This window comes from Typopeltis vanoorti, chromosome 12, assembly GCF_054136105.1.
Source record: "Typopeltis vanoorti isolate ZY-2024b chromosome 12, IOZ_Tvanoo_1.0, whole genome shotgun sequence".
Taxonomy (NCBI): Eukaryota; Metazoa; Arthropoda; class Arachnida; order Uropygi; family Thelyphonidae; genus Typopeltis; species Typopeltis vanoorti.
Genome location: NC_143560.1, coordinates 16,774,892 through 16,794,958, shown reverse-complemented (window position 1 = coordinate 16,794,958; position 20,067 = coordinate 16,774,892). Strand labels below are relative to the sequence as shown.

The following is a 20,067-nucleotide window of genomic DNA, read 5'->3' as shown; positions in this document are numbered from 1 at the left end:
TAATAAATAAATAAATGAATAAGAACAATAACCCATCTTTGTCACGCGAAACGTGTAACCATAGATACTAGTTTGGTTTACAACGTTTTTTATGTTCCTTTTAATTTGCATTTACTTTCATATCTCCGTAATACCTTGAAAAAGCCAGACAGTTTGCTGGCGAAACTGGTAGGTTTTAATAAATGTTTATTTGTAAAATACTGGTCTGTATTAATAAAAGTGTATTTCTATATCTTCCATTTTCTGTCTGTCAGCTAATCTTTGTAATCCATAAACCCTCAATCTATCCTGATGGGAGACTTTGATCATTCACCTCTCAGTTCTCTGCACCACTTCCACATCCAGAGAAACCCAAGAGACCAAATTTGTAACAAGTCCAATGTAGTTTTTAAAATCCAAGTGATTCTTTAAGCTGTTTTGAAAACTTTTGCAATATGTCTTCTGAACTTCAGCTGTGTCTGCCATTACTCCTAATCTCATTATTTTCTTGCAGTGCAGTTCCACCTGCATAATACACATTGCTTTAAAATTGTACTTTTTTTTAAAATAGAATTATTGTAATCTGTATGTGGTGAGGAATGTGAGAAAAGAGAGGAACAAGGATTTTATTAAGTTTTTTCTACTCTTAATCATCAGATAAGAAGGTCCGATGAATAATAGTAAGTTTAGCTATGAGCAAAGGCTGGTTAGCCATGTTAATAAGTTTTTATAATACTGTTTTTCCACCAGTCGGTAGTGTATGGCAGAGTGGAATCAAGGCAAATGAGGGACTAGTGGAGTACTTCAGGGTTCTGTACTAGGACTACTACCCTCTAATTTGTATATTAATAATATAGCAGAAGATTTGAAAGGGAAGATTCAGTTGTTTGCTGATGATGCCAAACTAGGGAAGGCGATATTTGATAAAGGTGATGTAGATATCTCACAATATGATTTAAATAAATTGGCAGTGGGCAAAGGATAATGTTGTAAGGTAATGTTCTTCAGAATGAAAAGATTATGCACTTCTTATTATACTGATGGTACTAGTTTATGGGAAATTTATGAGGCTAGGAATCTGGGGGGGGAGGTCTGATACAAGTCTGTGAGACTATTTTTGGAAATAGCATCAGCTATAAAACACTCCCTTTAATGCCTCAACAATTTTAGCTGCATTCATTTGTCAAAGATTTTGGAGACACTCATTCTAAGACCACATTTAGCCAAACTTCTCTGAATTAACAGTTTTTATCTGGTCCTAGACAGGACCTTGATAAGACATTACATACTTTTCATTGGTGATTTGAATTGTTTTTACTACATTCTGATTGAGTTCCATGTTTTACTATAGTTGTAATTTGTGCTCTTAAGTTGCTGGTTAGAAATCCAGCAAAATATCAGTACATTTAGTAACTTATTTATTTTATCCTGTTGCTTTGGTAAGCACTGTTACCCTTACATACTACGAATAACACCTATTAAGGTTTATTAAGGTTTTTCACTAACCTGACGTGAGATTACTTGGTCAAATTTGTCAGCCCTCCTCAACCTAGTTCAATTTCTAGTGTGCATATGTGTTCATCTGTGCCAAAAGTTGTTGCTTGTAAGTTTGCTATCAATTAAAAAATGAAATATTGCGATCTCTTTCTCTTATTCATTTAACCAGTTCTACAATAGTTCAGCATATCAACTGATTTCTGAAACTACACCCTATATACATTCACTAATTAACCATACCTTCATTTATCCAACCAGCAAATTGATTTCCAAAATCAGTGGTTAATCGAGAGATCACTTTAATTATTTTGAAGTGAAAGCATTAAAAAGCTTTAATTTCTGTCTTGCATGTTTACCAGTTGTTAGATCTTGAATAAGAACCTTTTCATCAAAAGGATCGTTCATTCAAGATTTAACAAGAATACAATAACAACCAAGAAATACTTGTACTGTTAATAAAGAAACAAATTGTTAATAGAAAACATACTGGTAATTGAATTACCTTAAAGTGAAGTACAAAAAAAAAAAGAGGAATTTGTCTGTCTAGATAGAAATATTGTTGTTTGAAAATGCTAGTAAGAAAAAAATACATTATGCAAAATGTATATCAATGCAAACAAAAGTCCAAAGGTTGCGTGTCAGTTACCCACGATAAGCGTAACGCCCAAAGCGAAGGCATTCGTGGAAAGTGAATTGAACTCGCATTCCCCAAAAAGAGCGCTCTTGAGGAGAAGAGTTGTGACCAAACAACTTAAGGGCCAATAAGAAGGCACCATGAGAAAACTTCTGCAACGAAAAGAGGGCACAACAAGGGATAATAGATGCGGGTTCGCATGAGTTTCAACCCCCGTTTTTTCTGTTCCTGTTTTCATTCGGACCCACGATGCTGACCAGCGGAAGGAAATTCTGCGGCATCGGATGACAACTTTCTCCCCGTTACTGACTGGCGAGTATCAGGGAGAACTCTACGCAAGATGATGGCGTCCACCAACTTGGGCCATCGGTAGAAGTGCTACCGGAATGAGACAAAGGAAGGTTCCTCCAGGGAGACGGGCAGTCAGACAATAGTGACCAGCAAAACGAGCATTTGTTCAGCAGAGTGCAGAAAATGGTTGTACTTGACGAGTGAAGTGACCTCCACGTGGACGCAACCCACTGAAGCAGTAAAGGACGGACAAAGGGGACATGGTAACCTCATGCGGCAGTGGTAATGTACAGAATTTTCTTATTTTATTAACAATTAGCATTAGAGGAAAAGAGTGAATCAATTTCTAGTTGGAAGAAAAATGGACAATTGTCTAGAGAACGTTTTGAATGACTTATATGTACTGTAACTTGTTAGCTCCATTGGAATGGTAATCGGAGGACTTAAGTTCTTGTGTGAGACCTAATTAATGTGGTGGGGTCTGTATTAGCATTTGAAGTTAAAATTGTAAACTCGTATTTTCCCATGCTAAATGTGTTTTAATTGACCAGAGGATATAAGTTATATGTTCATTAACTAGCGTGTTCATTTATGATTGTCAGTTGATTTAGTATAGGTATTGTGATAAGCTTTTGATATGTTTAAACCTAATTGTAAACTCATTAGATCTTTAATAAACTTGTTTTACTATGTAAGCCTGAATTTTGCTTGAGCATGAGACTAATTTACCACTCATAAAAGTTTGAACCTATGAATAAGGGAAGGTATAGAATAATTAGAAAGGATAGGGCATGACTGCAAACTGAGATCTCTACAGATGCTATATATATTTAACGAATTTAAGTAGCTGCTAGAACTCTGGGAAAGTTTCTCTGAGCAAGAATTCTTCTGTCCTAGGACTCTGACTGGCGCAGCTGGAACAAACAAATTTGTCAGAGTTCGAAAAGGAGACGGCCCCAGAGAGATAGACTGGAGATCTCATTCTTAGTTGGCACAAGAGGGGATAATAGTAACATAGATTTAAAGAAAAACCATGACGTAACACAGTCCATTAATCTTGGATGTTAAACTATATAAAAAATAAGCAGAATATATCTATTGGTGTTGCACTACCTTGCCTCAGTCCTGAAGATATTTTCAGGTGCAAACTTTGTTTGTTTACACTTGGATAAAGGATTAAACTAAATTTATTAGAACATATCTATAATTTCATGAAATACACAAACTGGCATTTGCATAAAAAAACTAGAGTATATGCATTTCAATACATACTTGAAACAAATACAACCTATTTAACTTTCATTAGTGACAAAAGTTTTGACCTACTATCAAGGCCATCTTCTGTGCCTTTAGAGGGTACAGTAATCAGAGTGAAATAGAGCCTATTTAACTATAACAGTATAGTTAAATAGGTCATAAAAGAGAGAGTAAAACCACCACCTCCTAACTTCACATGAAATTAAAGACTTCATCTGACAAAAGGAACAGTATAATCCATACAGATAAATGGAGGGCAGAGGTTACATGGGCTAAAATAAAATATTATGGAAAATTACAAAATATTTGCTTTTGAATGTTTTCTACAATACTTAGAAATCATTCTACTTTCTAGTGTGTCTCAAAACGTCCTGTGCCATCACAGATACATAAATTCTTAGATAAATTGACATTGGAACATGGAATTAAAAAATAAGATTAGAACATGCTTTGCCAGAACTAGGATGCATAGTTCTGTTCTGTAGGTACAGGATACTGTATCCTACAGAATGTGTGTGTGAGCAGAGTAAATTTTAGGTGGTATGGTTACTTAAACAGAATGGAAAGATTAGCAAAGCAGGTCTTTGATGATAGGAAAAAGACCAAGATTTAGATGGACTGATGTGATGAGAAGTGTCTTAGAAAACTGAAATATAAGATCTGACAATATTAGTCACAACAAATAAGAGACTAATTTAGATGAAAACTGTTGACAGAGAGTCAGTGTCTTTTCATATAGTACTATGGAAAGATTCCATCTAAATCTTGGTCTTTTTCTTATCATCAAAGACCTGCTTTGCTAATCTTTCCATTCTGTTTAAGTAACCATACCACCTAAAATTTACTCTGCTCACACACACATTCTAAAATGCCAATGTTAAGTTCCTTGTATCTTTATTTGTAATACGATTCTGCCCTTGATAGCATCTGTTCACTGCCCTTATTTTCTTAGAACTCTTATACCTATGATGTCTTTTGATCAGCTGTTTTACTTCTGGCCCAGCTATCAGACATGTGCAAATAGTTTGGTTTGTTAACTAATTTTTCTTATTCTATATAATATTTATTCAGTTGACTACTCACCATACTGGTTTCAGTTATGGTGAGTGGTCATTATTCTGCACTCTCTTTCCATATTTTATGTGCTTTCTTCTGAAAATAGCTGTAATGTTCTATAAGTTTTCCATTTTGGATTCAGCTGATAGTTTCAATACACCTGCTAACTTTCATACTTTTTCTACTGCTGTTTTTATTACAAATTTGTTACTCCAATTACTGAGGTTAGATAAAGAATCCTGCAGACTTGTACTAAATATTTGTACAACTGCACGAAGTGAAGAGCAAAGTATAATATCTCTAATTTTGATATCTGGTTTAATTCAACTTTCTTTCATAATGTGTGCACCCTTGTCCTTACACCTGATTTTACATCAAACTATCTTCCTGTATTTCCTTCAATTCTGACTGCTGGTTTACAACTTAAATATAGACTATTTTCAATCTATATAATGTTCCATTTACTCCATATAAGTGTAGTGTTTTGAAAAGCTTTTCCCTGGGCACCTTGTTATATTCCTTTTCCAGATCCACAAAACTTAAGTACAGATGCTTGTCATATTCTCATGATTTCTCAACTATTTGTCATAAGGTTGAAACAACTGCTGCTTGGCCTGAATCTAGCTTATTCTTCCTCGAATTTCTTGTCCAGAATTTTTCTTGGTTTCTTCTCAAGTATGCTGGTATAAATCTAATTTGGAAAAAACACTGTAAGGAAATTCCTTAGTAATCCTCATATTGTTTAATTTGGCCTGAATCTAGTCAAATTTCTCATCCAGAATTTTTCTTGGTTTCTTCTCAAGAATATATCTAACTTGGGAATACTATAGAGAAATTCCTTAGTAATTCTTACATTGTTTAATTTCCCTTTTTATGGATGGGAGCTATGAGAATTCTCCGATCATCTGGAATTCATCATTTTTATCAGGAAATCCTTAATTATGCAAGTGGCGTCACCAGCAATGGCAAAACTTTTATACCCCTCCTTTAGCATTGCTAGTCAATTATCATCTACTCCCTTCTGCTGCATCATTTCCACATTTCAGTGTTTTTTTTCTTCTTCCCCCTCAAGTATTTACATATACTCCTCATGGAGTATATCATGGAGTCCTGATTTTTCTCTCTTTGCAACTTTGCTACATTACTCTTTCTGAATCAGTCTCCATTGTTTGTCCTTGTTATCAAACAAATTTTTTTTTTTTTTCACTAATAACGTGTATATATTTTAGTCTACAGCTCACCTCTGAAAGCTACTCAACTCTGATTATTTTTAAAACTTTCAGAACAGTCTTCTTTTCATTATAATATTCAATGTCATACTTAAGAACAAATCCCTTGTATACTCTTATGTCCTTAAAAAGTGCAAAGATATCACTATCAGTAACAAGATAGTAAGACTTCTTGTGTCTTCTCTCCATGTTAATTGTTCATTTGTATGCATTTTTATGTTGGAATGCTGTTACTGATGACCAGTCCATCTTCTGAACAGAAATCCAACAAGTACTTACCATCATTATTAACTTTGCTCTTTCCTCCAAGTTTTCGTGAAACATGTCTATCCATGTGATATTTATTTCTTAACAAGAATTGACTTTTGTTTGTAATCCTCCCCATCCCCCTCACATACACATGCTGAACAATTCAAAAATAAGATTGCTAATCTCTCCTTCTAACACCTCTCTATTCAAAAATATTTGTCTGATACTTTGAATGACTGATGAAGCATAAATTTCCTCCAAACATTTTAAAGCTACAGCAGATTCTGGTTAATTGGGACAGCCATTTTATTGGGACACGTCTGGAAAAACAAAATGTGAATATAACAAAAATTTACTTCATTTATTTGGAATACAATGCCATTTAATGGGACCAGCCAGTAACCTCTGCACATGGAATATTAGAAAAATTGTGTGCTGATGACATGCTGACGAAACAGGTCTATTTTATTGTGCTACATTGGAAACACTACACTGTTTGGATCAAGGACAGCAATAGATTGTGCGACCGTGTTTTGCTGTTCAAATGTGTGGGGAACTGGTAAATGAAAACTGTTGGTTACTGAATAAAGGACCAGGCCTCAATGCTTTAAAGGGATTAGAATGGAGACTATGATTTCTTTACTGAAAAAAAAAAAAAAAAAAAAAAAAAAAAAAAAAATGTATATATGACATCTGAATTTTTAAGAATTTGCTAATGAGTTGGGACATGGAATTACAATGGAAATTATTTTACTGGTTCTTGACAGTTGCTTAGGAAGTTAGCACAAAAGCTAATCTTTTAAGGCAGTGGAGTTTACGGCCGATAGTCGGCTAGGAATAAGCAACAATGCCATTTGAAACTGCACTGTGGTTTTATACATTCAATTCTGAATGTGCCACATATGGCAATAGTGAAAATGATGTCTCATTAGATGTGAACCACATCAAAAACAATGAAGAGTTTGCATCCATTGACAAATTAAAGATAGTCTTCAATACTAGAATAAAAACGAAGAGGAAATCGCAGCAAAACATCAGAGAACATTAGAAAAACATGATAAGAATGACAATCCCAAGCTTGAACAAGTGCCTACCCAGGACACTAGAAAATTTATTACTGGATTATGACTTTCATGCAGGAAGCAATGCTATAACTGCACTAAATACCTGTACTGATTTTATTGGTAGTCAATTGAAAAAATAAAATATGTGTGCTTAATCAATTTGCACACCATTAACTGCTAATGAAATTATTTTTATGGCAAATATTTTACTTAAATTAAAGCCAGTTGTTTATAAGTTAGTAATTTTCTACCCAATAAATGAAAAACTTGTCTAAACTTGTATTTTGTCTTATCTATATATACCTTTTATACTCTTGATGTGTAACTTCTAATTGGGGAAGCTACTTAATTGTGCCAAATTATGCTATTCCCAATGTGGCCTAGTTAACCAGAATCAACTGTATTTAAATACTGTTATTATTACCGGGTAATTCTGATTCCGAGAAAAATGGTAACAGGTTGGTTTAAGGAATGACTATGGGTCATTCCGTAAACCATGTATGTGATTTACACTTTCCAAATACCCTTTGTAGAATTTGAGTAGCACATCTTTAATTCTGTCATACTTTCCATATGGATATTTTGTTTTACATTTGTGCTTCCTAGAATTTCTTTAAAATATAACTAACATCAAGCATGTTCTGTGTATGATCAGCTCTAATCATGTTAGGATCCACATGTCAGCAATGGAATTCAGTGGATGTGTTTGCTCCTTTCAAACCTCATATGAGAATAGACGGTCAGCACAGGGAGTTACACTGACTCTTATTCTAATTATCACCCTATCCAAAAGTTGGAAAATAATAATATTAATCCACCATAATCACTTCCTTTGTTCTAATATCAAATTCACATTTTGTTCTAATGGATATGCCATCCATCTCAGAGTGAAAAACTTCATTTGATCTCTACCTCCTTAAGATGTTCATAAGGTTTCTATTTATATCCAAAGTGCTTTGGAGAAAATAGGACAGCAAAATTTCTACATTCCAAAAACCCAGATGTCTCTTCTCACGCTGTTCCCAAGTTTTCTTCTGTTCTGCATTAAAGGCATGTTGAATTCATTGTCCTGTGTGGAAATTTACCCAATAATGCTCTTATGGAAATGGGAAGGTCAGCATTTGTTTGCCCTGAAGATAATCTTAAGATTAATTAGATGCCTAGAATTCGATGAGTCTGACAGACTTGGCAAATTTGAAGAAAGTACTTAAATTCTACTCCACAAACCAAATTAAAATAGGAGACAGAAATTGAAATAGAAATTAAAAAATCGATTTCTTAATGCATATTTTTATTATCTGTTGAACTCTAATGGCATGTTAGACTTAGTTTACTACCTATCATAATATCACATGAACTAACATTATTCATTGCTTCATGTATTTATTGCCTTAAATTTATTTCTGTTCCATTGTTTGACCTTGATACTAGGCTGAATATTTTGTCCCAATAAGTATGTTTTATCCATTATGTTATTATTGATTTAATCTTATTTTTTAAATCTTAACTCAAATTTTTCTTAGTTTTCTCAGAATAAATTATATTCTAAGCTTTTAATTATAACGCACACTATGAATGTCAGAAAATGTGGTTCCTTATTTATTTAAAAAATTTTTCTTTTGAGAAATATGAATACTTTTAATTGTTTTCATACAAAGATCAATGTTTCGAATGTTATTTCTTCAAAATAATACAATTTCCTTTCAATTACAAATGTAACGTTTGTATATCCTTTGACCTGAAGTACTGCATTTAATGCATTTAATTGTTATAAGAAAAACTGATGATTACTATCAGTTCAATGAAATATTAATAAAATGTATTAATAACATACAAAAATATGTTTGTACTTTTTTTTTTCCTCCTCCTTATTGTATTTCACAACTTGCGAAAATCATATGAGACTGATACACTGCCTACTGCACTACTGAGACACGAGCCTCTATAGCTCAGTCAGTATAGATGAAACTCTTTGGTTGGGAAGACCTCTGCTTGAATCTGATCTAGGATGCAAAGAACCATTACTAGGAACTTTCAGTTGAAGGTGAGATACTTGGTGTAAAATGAAGGTCACAAGGTTTTTTCTCCTGGAAACTATATTAGGTTATCTTGGCAACAGAGACGTCATACATTGCAATAGAACAAATGCTAACTTTGAGTTTTTCATCCTGCAAAACAAGCAAACCAATAAGAAGAGCACATGAACTTTACAGGTGTAGTACATAAGCAATACCAGATTTTTTAGAAGCCTAGTTACTTGGCCATGACAGATGATGATAATGAAAATCCTGTGTGAGGATGTATGTGCATTCACATATTCTTAGAAAGCAAGCACACGATAAGTTTTCTGAATGTTATCACATTCAGAAAACATCTTGCTTGATTAGTGACAGATATGAAAATTTTGGTCCTATATATTAAATCAAGCAAGCTAAATCTCTCTGAAAAATAGTGGAAGCTCCCACCAGCTTTTTAATTAACAAGGTTTTAGAAATTGAACATGCATTATCTGGTTCCTGTTCCTTGAGGATTTAAAAAATCTTCATAAAAGATTCGCTGTATTTCTCTTTTTCTCTGACAGTGAAAATCTGAAGTTTTGTCATGTACCATTTCTTTTTGAGGATATGATTAGACTTTAAGAAACAATTTGTGAATAATTGTTCATATTAATTAGCTTCCATAATTTATCATTATTTTATGGTAAGACAGTATACTCATATTATGAAATTGTTTTATTTAGTTATTTTCTTATCTATTGTTTTTTTGTGTGTGTGTTTTTCATAGAGTTTATCTTATCAATTCACCAGTGGTACGAGCAGAAAGTTTGCGATTCCGAGAAGAGGGTGTAAGAGATGTTCTTAAAGATGTATTTTTACCATGGTACAATGCATACAGGTTTTTAATTCAGAATGTGGAAATATATGAAAAGGTTAGTCACAAAATCTTAATTAGCTTGTTATAATTTAATAGGTAATTACAAGCAATTTTTGATCAATTAAATGTGCAAAATCAATTCTCATGATAGCAAATCCATTTAAACTCTGCCGTTGCAAAACTACTGAAAAGCCTCACTGTATCAGACTATAGCAATACTCATCATCATCAAGTTCCTGATATATATACCCTCAAGAGGTATACAGGATATGATAGTATTACATGAAAAATTTACATCATTACTAGCTTCCTACTTACAAATTTCCTCCAAATCAGTCTGTTACCTGTCAAGACTCCAACATTATCAGATCTTATATTTCTATCTTCTAAGGCACTTTTTACTGTATCAATCCACCTATATCTTGGTCTTCCTCTGGGTCGTTTTCCTGCCAACCTGGCAGAGAACCCTTGTTTTGCTAATCTTTCCTCACCCATTCTGTTTAAGTAACCATACCACCTGAGATTAGCTCTGCTAATGCATTCCTGGATGCTGACAATGTCAAGTTTTTTCCTAATATCCTCGTTTTTAATATGATATTGCCATTAATGCCATCTGTTCATGCCTATAATCTTTCTCAGGACTCTCATATCTGCGGTCTCTAGTCTTTGGTCAAGTGTTTTACTTCTGACCCAGCGCTCAGATTCATAAGTTAAAATTAGTTTGAACACTGTCTTGTATACAACTAATTTAGTGTTCTGACTAATTTCTCTCTTATTCCATATAAATTTATTCAGTTGACTTCTACTGTACCAGCTTTGTTGATTCTGTTGTCTATTTCCATATTTAATTTACTGTCTTCACTAAAAATCAATGAAACAATTCTGATATCATGTTTAATACCACTTTACTTCATAATGTGATCCATATAGATAATAACAGAGGGAAAACTGTACATCCTTGTCTAACCCCAGATTTAACATTAAACCACCTTCCTGTACTTCCCTCAATTCTAACTGCTGACTTACAACTCAAATAAAGACTAAGTATTGCTTGATATAATGCCCCATTGACACCATATAACTGTAGTGTTTTGAATAGCTTCTCTCTTGGCACCTTGTCATATGCCTTTTCCATATATACAAAACTAAAATACAGATCTTTGTTATATTCCCATGATTTCTCAACTATCTGTCATAAAGTGAAAATCTGATTGTGACAGCCTCTATTTGGCCTGAATCCAGCTTTTTCTTTAGCAAGCTTTTCTTCCACAATCCTTCTCAACCGTTTCTCAAGTATACTTGCATATATCTTACCAGGAACACTCAGTAGAGAAATACCTCTGTAATTTTCATATTCGGTTTTATTTTCCTTTTTATATATGGGTACAATGAGAGCTCTACTCCAATCATCTGAAATTCGTCCTTATGTCCGAGTCTTCTGAACTATGCAGTGCAGACACTGTAAGACATATCTCCATACTTGAGCATTTCTGGTCAAATATCATCTACTCCTGCTGCCATTCCACATTTCAGGTTTTTGATGGCTTTTTCTACTTCAAGTATGGATATATATTCCTGACTGCATTCCTGGTCAGTGTTTTTTACCACTGTGCTGTTATAACTGCTAGTTTCATTTAGCAATTTTTCTAAGTTATTACTCCATACTTCAATGATATCTTTTTCTCCTATTTTCATGTCACCTTTATCATCTCTAATTCCTGTTACAGCACTTTTTCCATTTCAGAGCTTCTTCAACAACCTCCAGAATATCTTGCCACGTTCTTCATATTTATTTTCTATGTTCTTGCCAAAGTCCTCCCATGATTTTTGTTTAGCTAGTTTTACACAGTGTTTAGCTTTGTTACATTTGTCTCTGTATTCTCTAAGAGCACAAGCTGACTTATTTGCCAGGAACTTTTGATATGCTTTCTTCTTTTCTTTCACTACCTCTTTCACTACCTCTGTCCACCATGGAGTTATGATTTTTCTATCCTTATTCACCACATGCCTTTTTGACTGAATTAATCAATGTTTTCTTCAGAGCTTGCCACTGAATCTCCAAAGTTGCGTTCCTGTTCTTAAACTCTTTCATTTTTTTTCTTCAATCATATTTGTGTATTTTGGTCTACAGTTCACATCTGATAGCTGCTCAACTTTTATTCACTTTAAAACTTTCTCTCACGTTAGTCTTTTCAATATGAAATTCAATTTTATCCTGCTCAAGACTAAATAGTGATCTTTTCCAATTTCAAATCCTTTGTAAACTCTGGTGTCCTGCACCAGGTAGAAAACATCACTATCAACAATAACATATTCAACGAGACTTTCCTTATTCCTTGCCTCTTCTCTCCATGTGAATTTGTGCTCATTTTTACATTGGAACATTGTGTTAGTAATGACCAATCCATGTCCAGAGCAGAAATCCAACAGGTATTTCTATTATTATTAGCTTTGCTCTTTTCTCCAAATTTTCCCAATATATTTTTATGTCTGACATTTCCTACTCTGCTATTTAAATCCCCAACAAGGACCAACTTTTGCTTTTTCATTCTGTCAGTTGCTTTCTCTAAAGCCTAAAAAAATTCCTCCACTTCTATAGTAGAACCTTCTGTGAGACCATAGTTACAAATGAGTCTCATTGTCAAGTTTCCCATTCTCATATTTGCCCAGATCACTCTACCTGAGACTACCTGCTATTCAAGAAGATTAACCTCATATTTAGTGTTGAATACTATGGCCACTCCTTGATTATCGTTTCCTGAATATAACATTTTGTATTTATTGCTCAGAAAGATCTCACTAGTTTTTGAAATCTTTTGTTTCAGTCACCCCTATTTTGTCAATCTGGTACTTATCCAATTTCTCAGTGAGCTCCATTTCTTTGTCATTCAGGCTTTTTATGTTGTTGATTGGGGTGGGTTTTAGGATTTGTTCCAGTAGCTGAGTTTTCACTCTTTGCCCTAGTTCCCTGGCAAAAACAACAGGAGCCTTGTTTAACCGGGTGACACCCCAGCTGGCGTGAAATTCTGTCATGTTGTACCATCATTTTTTATTTTGGTTTAAGCCAATAAGAATAAATCCCAAATGGCCAGCCTATCCTCGTTTGTTCAGTATCCATGTAGATACCTAACAGGGTGCACCATGAGAAGGGGAGGAATGAACATTAAGTAAGAAGCCTTAATTAGTTCTCTGCATTCCTTTAAAGGCTATGGGGAGGTCTCCTCCCCATAGCCTTTGACAGATATGTCACTTGATCTCCGAAATTGTCAACAAACATGGATTTTCTTGTATGACAGTTTCAACATTTTTCCAGGAATATGAAAATTCTGGTTAAAAAAAAAAAAAAGCACCAGACAAACTGCAAAGGGCAACCAACCTTGAATGATTATGGACTTCACTGTCTGACTTACGTTGTATGGACCGATAGGGGCCAGACATCTCAAATCACCTCCCATCTGAACGAAGGTTCCAGCCAGAAAGTCAGTGTAATGACCATGCAATGTTCACTTCATCTCAGCTTCAGAAGCCACTGACCTATGAGAGTCCTGCTTCTAACTGCACAACACCAGACTTGAACACCCTCCCTGGGCCAAAACCATCAAAACTGGATGATTGAAAATTAGCGACATATAGCCTACAGTGATGAATCACAATTTAAACTTCATAGTATCAATGGAAGACTGAGAATATGGGGCCAGACCATTAAACCATGGATCCTACATGTCAGGTCGGAACTGTACAAGCTGATGGGTGGTGGTGGCTCAGTGATGGCATGGGGCATTTTCAGTTGGATGTCTTTGGGACCTTTGGTACATGTACCAAAGAACTCTCATTGCATCCCGGTCCCATTTATGTCCATCATGCATCCCAATGGAGATGGCATCCACCAGCAAGATAACTGTTCATCTCACAGGTCCAGGCAGATACTGCTTTGTTCCAGGAGTATTCTGTTGACTTTGAAATGAAGTGGCACCTTGAAGCCCTGATTTAAATCTCATAGAAAATCTTTGGGATACCATCGAGTAGGATGTTTGGGCCTGTGTCCTATCACTGCCAAACTTAGCGAAATGTGGACAGCTCTGGAGGAAGCATGGGTTGCCATACCTCCACAAGCTTGCAAAACATTTTCACAAGCATGTGGAGTCCTTACCGCGTTGTGTGGCGACCATTATCTGGGCTGTGGGAGAAGTCCAACACATTACTAAGTAGCTTTCCCTAATTCAATGGCACTTTAGTGAATACACTATAGTGCCATTATCCACTCTTCTTTCAGTTGCTCTTTGGGTTGTTATTAAGATTTGTTATTTCTTTTTTTGTTGTTCTGTGTCCTGTTGCCATAATCATTGCTGGTATAATACTGCTGTTAAAAAGGATCTTATTTTAACTTTTTTTTTTTTCTTTTTTTGGTTTGTGATAGTGTCTTTTATCTGGTTAAACGCTTTCCAATCAGTTTTTTTGTGTGTATTTATTTCATCAGATAAATTATTGTCCATTTTGATTGTTTGTCCTAAATAAATGGAGCTCTTCACTCTGTCTTGATTCTATTTTGCGATTTGATTCGGTGGTCATCACAGTATTTATTTTTCATTCACTTCATCTTGTCAGGATGAATTCATAATCCTGCCATTCTATAGTGCAAATCTATTTCATTCAGCATTATTTCCAGATCAGATATGGTTCTGATATCTGATGAGAAATTAGAATGACATTAGTAGCAAACAGGGGTATTTTAAGATTCTCCCCATCTATATTTTGGCTTCCATCCAGGTTTGTGTTTTTGAGAATGTTTTTAAATGTGCTGTAAAGAGATTGGGATCACATCTCCTTGCCTTACTCCTCTCTCTAGATGTATTTCAAAAGGTTTATTAAAAAGAATAATCTAGGTTTTGTTACCTGTATATAAATTTTGAATTAACCTGATATATAGTTCAGTGTCTTATGTTCTACTGTGTTGAATGCATTTTATGAAATTGATAAATAGCAAACCAACTGGATGATGATATTCTCTGCATTTTTCACTTAGTTGGTTTATTGTATGTACATAATCTACCGTGGAGAATCCTTTCTTAAATCCTATTTGTTCTTTCCTTCTGTTTTCATATAGTGTTTCTTTCATTCTATTTAATCTTGTGAAATTTTATAGAGATAGTGTAGGAAACATGTTAGTCTACAGCTGCGAATATTCTCTTTCTCTCTCTCTTTTTTTTTTTTTTTTTGTGAAAGTGGATGGTTTTAGATGATTTCCATTCTTCAGGTATTCTAGTTTCATTTAGGTACCAAGTGAACCTTGTTCTAGCCCTTTATATAGAGTATTTCCTCCTGCTTTTTTCTTCCATTTTTATTTCATCTTTTCCTGGTGCTTTATCTACCTTCATCTGATTTACTACATATTCTGTTTCTTTTGGCAGTATTTTTGGTGCTTCTTTATACTCAGTTAAATTTCTTGGAGTGACATTTTTGTGTAAATGAGTAGAGCTTACTGTAGTAATTTTGGACAATTTTTTCCATTCCTCTTCTGTTTCTTTTTCTAATATTCTGTTCATTTCGGAGTGCTTGTATTTTCTACCACTGCTTATAGTTTATTTATTCATAATTTGGTGCAACCTTTTTATCTTTATTTTCAGTAACTTGCTTAATCATTATGATATTCAGTTATACTCATTTTGAGTGTAACCTGACTTTTTTAACTTGACTTTTAACTCTTTTTTTATATAGCAGTTCAAGATTTTTTTGGCTGAGATGCTCCCTGTGATTCTTTTCTGTCACAACTTCTGCCTGTGTTTTACGTTGATTTATTTGTTGGTTGAATTTGGCCAAGTCTTTACTATGTCTTCTTCCACACTCCAGTCAATCTGTTTTACTAATTCAGCAAACTGCTCCCTGTCAGTACATTTTTGTTTATGGATTGATTTTGCTCAGTTTTTTGCTTCCCATATTTTGGCTGTATGAAGAATGGTCTGTGATTTTAGTGTACATCACAGTATTTTTCCAATTGTTGCAACATTTTTTATGATTCTTTTGCAATTTTTCATAATGTAGTCTGTTTCATTTCTTGTTACTCCATTTGGAGAACTCCATGTCTACCTTCTTCCAGAACACTATTTAAAGAAGCTGTTCATTATATTAACCCTCTGTGCTTCAGTAAATTCTGCCAGATGCTCTCCGTTTTCATTTCTATCATCGCTATTCCACATGGACCCACATATTTCTCTCCAGGTGCTGGCCTTTATCAATTTTGGTATCAATATGGAATAAACAGGCAAATTTAAATAAGGCAGAATGCAAGGTAACACTGCAACCACTTAACCAATAAAGGAATGTGCTCTAAGGGATAGGCAATATCAAAGTATTTTTCATTTCTGATATTTGCTAAAGATGAAAATCTTCCATACTTGGGGCATCTCTCACCTTCACTAGATTGGTTGGCTGAGTGGTTTGCTGATCCATTCTCTCACCAACAGGTTATTACCTCCATGGAGTCTGAAGACTCATCGTGGGAGACCCAGTCTATCCACATAATCTATTATACCTCTCCTTAAACCTAGTAACAGATCCCACTGTGGGTATGGTTGTTTGTGATTGTCTTAAGATGGGAGATCAATTTAATCACCCAGTGTGAGATGACTGTCCCACTTATGGAAGGCCTGAAAGTGGCTTGAAAAAGTTCCATTTTTCTTTTTTTTTTTTTTTTTTAATATCGAACCATGTAATAGAACTCGAACTTTCCTTGGCTAGATTTTCATATTTAAAACTGCATCTAAAATTATACAAGTATCATTCCAAAGGATCTGTGTTCATTATCAACACATATTGTGCAAGACCAGACTTATAGTACCAGATGTAATATTGTTGAAATCTGTTGAAAATATAAATTCCTGTCATAAGAAATCTAATAAACTAGTTGCAGGCAAATGTTTGTCTTTTATAATTGACAGAAAGTTAAATATCTTTTGCATGGTTAAATATGTAGATATTGGTGAAAACATCTTCAAAATCTGCTGAATATGCCCAAGTTAATAACAATTTGATTATGGATTTTAATTGAGATAACTGGAGAGGGATGGGAATGGATATGAGGCTCATAGCATAGGTAGGGGATGACCGATGGACAGGTACCAGAAAATAGTATATGGTGGGGGTGCAGTCTAGGAGAATGATGGTGACTAGTGGAGAGTACCTGAGGGTTCATTAATAGGACCACAATTTAATTTGTATATCAATGACATAGGGAAAGATTTAAGAGGGGATATTCAGTTGTTTGCTGATGATGCAAAACTGAGGAGAGCAATAGTTGATAAAGGTGATGTAGATATCCTGCAAGAAGATTTAAATAAATTGGCATTGTGAGTAAAGGATAAAGATTGTCAATTTAATGTTGCAAAATGTAAAGTTATGCACTTCAAGTTGAAAAGTTGCATATGGTGTATCATATTGATGATATTGTTTTGCAGGAAATGGATGAGGCTAGGGACTTGGGGGTAATGGTGGACAAAGAGTTAAAGTTCAGAGGGCATATTGCAAGAGTTGGTAAAATAACTCAACAGATTACTTGATGTTGAAAAACACACTAACAAGTAAAGATAAGGAAGCTATTATCCCGCTTTATAAGGCTATGATTCGACCACATCCTGACTACTCACAGATTTGGTTATCTAGGTTTCTTGGGGACCAGGGGGTGGTCAAAAAGATTTAGAGATGAGTGATCAAAATAGTGACAGGTCTGTGGAATATTTCCTACAAGGATAGGTTGAAGATTTTGGGGTTACAAAGTTTAGTTAATAGGTGGAAAAGAGGGGACATGATAGGAACGTTTAAGACATTAAAATGGTTTTATAAATAGAGAATTAGGGGCCATCTGGGGAAGTTGTGTAAGAGTGTGGTTAGTAGAGGTGTGCAGACCAGATTTTTTGCATGGTAAGTGGAATGGATTGCCAAAATTGTTAATTCTCTGATGGTGAATGGATTAAAGGAGATGTATGATAGAATTTGTGTGTAAGATGGTTGATTTGGGTCTCCTGCGATGAGTCTCTGGACTCCATGGAGATGCTGTAAATAATAATAATAATTCTTCCTGCATAAATAAAAATTATAAAATCCTATTCCATAATGAATTGAATTTGTGCATGCAGATTATTGATTTCTTGTAAGTCAGTAGTTCCTTTTCAGAATGAGTCCAGAGCATCTATAGTGGATTTAGAAGGAAGATGTATGGGGGAAAACAAGGTATCTTCTATGTGGTTTAGATGATAATTGGCTTTGTTGGGGATAGGGAACCTCCATGCTATTCTGTCAGTCTGTTTATGGATAATATTTTTCCTACTGAAGTAAGTTGATCATATAACAAATGCAAATATGTTCACATCAGTTTACATGCAAATGAATAGTTTCAACCAAACTATTCATGTCTAAATAGACAATGTCAAAGCCATCCAAAATATCAGAAGGTTGTAGGGGAAATAACATTGACCTCTTTGAGGAATTTTGTAGCATTTTTGATGAGTAATTGAGAATGTTCAACATACATACTTAAATATCATCAATGTGTAATACAACAATCATCTAACTAACATGGGCATGCATAATGCTAGATAGAAAAGTAATATGAGACTAAACAATTATTCGTTTATGATGTTTGCTAAGGCTGAAAAATCTCCCATACTTTCGGAACGCATTCTGATTTAAATTGAAATGATTGCCTCTTGATCCTGAAAATATGGAAAGTTCTCATCATGTTCCCATTCTTAGCAAATAACAAAGATGAATTCGACCAGAAATGCTCGCATATGGAGGTATAAAAGTTTTACAATGGCTGCATTGCAACACAGCTTCAATTTATATAAAGCATCAACACAATAACTGAGTTCATGCCTAAAACTACTGAAGCAACCACTGGTACTTTTGTTCAAGACATGACAAGAATAATTCCACAAGTTGAGGCAGAAGTCAATGACGATAATACCATTACTATTACAGTCTCACAAAAACGAAAGCTTTTGCGTTTATTGTCAGAAACTGATATCGAATAACATAATTTTTGTAGAAAGTATTTTACCTTGGGTATAATAAATGTTAAAAATACCAAGCAATTTTAAACTTGGTTTTACTCCATTTCCCAAGTAAGCAAACAGACAAACAAGTCAAGTTTGCGCCTGCAAGTGATGCAAGTCTAGCTGATCCTACAGGTAGTGCAAGACCAAGGCAACTCGTGGTAAAGGTGGCTTATGCCACCTTTACCACGAGTTGCCTTGGTCTTTACTACCTGTAGGATCAGCTAAACATAATTTTTTTTTTAGAATCCTTAGTAAACAACTGAAATGAATATGTTTTTTTTAAAGTTATTAAAATTCATTATATGTATGTGTGTTCTCCATGAAATGTAAATAAAAATCTTATGATCCTAATGAATTTAATGTTTGTTTGTTTTTTTCATTATTTTGCTTATATTTCAGGTTTGGAACCAATCTTCACTTTTTCTATGGAGTCAGTAGTTCTTTTTATGCGAATTCTATTTACGCGTAATTTTTAGGAACATATCTATCGCGTAAAAAGAGGTTTAGGTGCACTATTAAAATGGGATGTCCTTCTAATTACTTAACACCCCTAGATTATTTTCACACAATTAATGGTTCAAGAACTACCCGACAATGACAAACTAAAATATTTTTCACACTGCACTTTTCCAAGTTATCTGACTCAGATCAATCATTCCATATTCATGGTTCAACTCCTAAAGTCCTACAACACTTCATAAATCACAATTCTACTTAGTCTCTTTTACCGTCACAATCTAACTTTCTTTGTATACAAAATTTTAAAAAAAGTTCTTACTTTACTGAGGTGTCGGGATCTCACTGGCTTATGTTTGCGATCATCAACTGGAATTATACGGCCCACGTTTTCTTCATCTGGTCCCTTTTTGACGAGGTTACCTGGCTGA

The 20,067-nt window shown here is 34.4% G+C and overlaps 1 protein-coding gene across 3 annotated transcripts in view; it reads left to right on the top strand.

Annotated features, from left to right (window-relative positions):
* Window positions 1–20,067, top strand: part of IleRS (Isoleucyl-tRNA synthetase) — a 410,216-nt gene that overhangs the window by 243,663 nt on the left and 146,486 nt on the right. For all 3 annotated transcript variants that reach the window (XM_090401998.1, XM_090401999.1, XM_090402000.1), the window contains exon 18: window positions 10,041–10,185. In XM_090401998.1, the coding sequence (XP_090258124.1) occupies window positions 10,041–10,185 (145 nt within the window). The remainder of the gene's footprint in view (window positions 1–10,040; window positions 10,186–20,067) is intronic.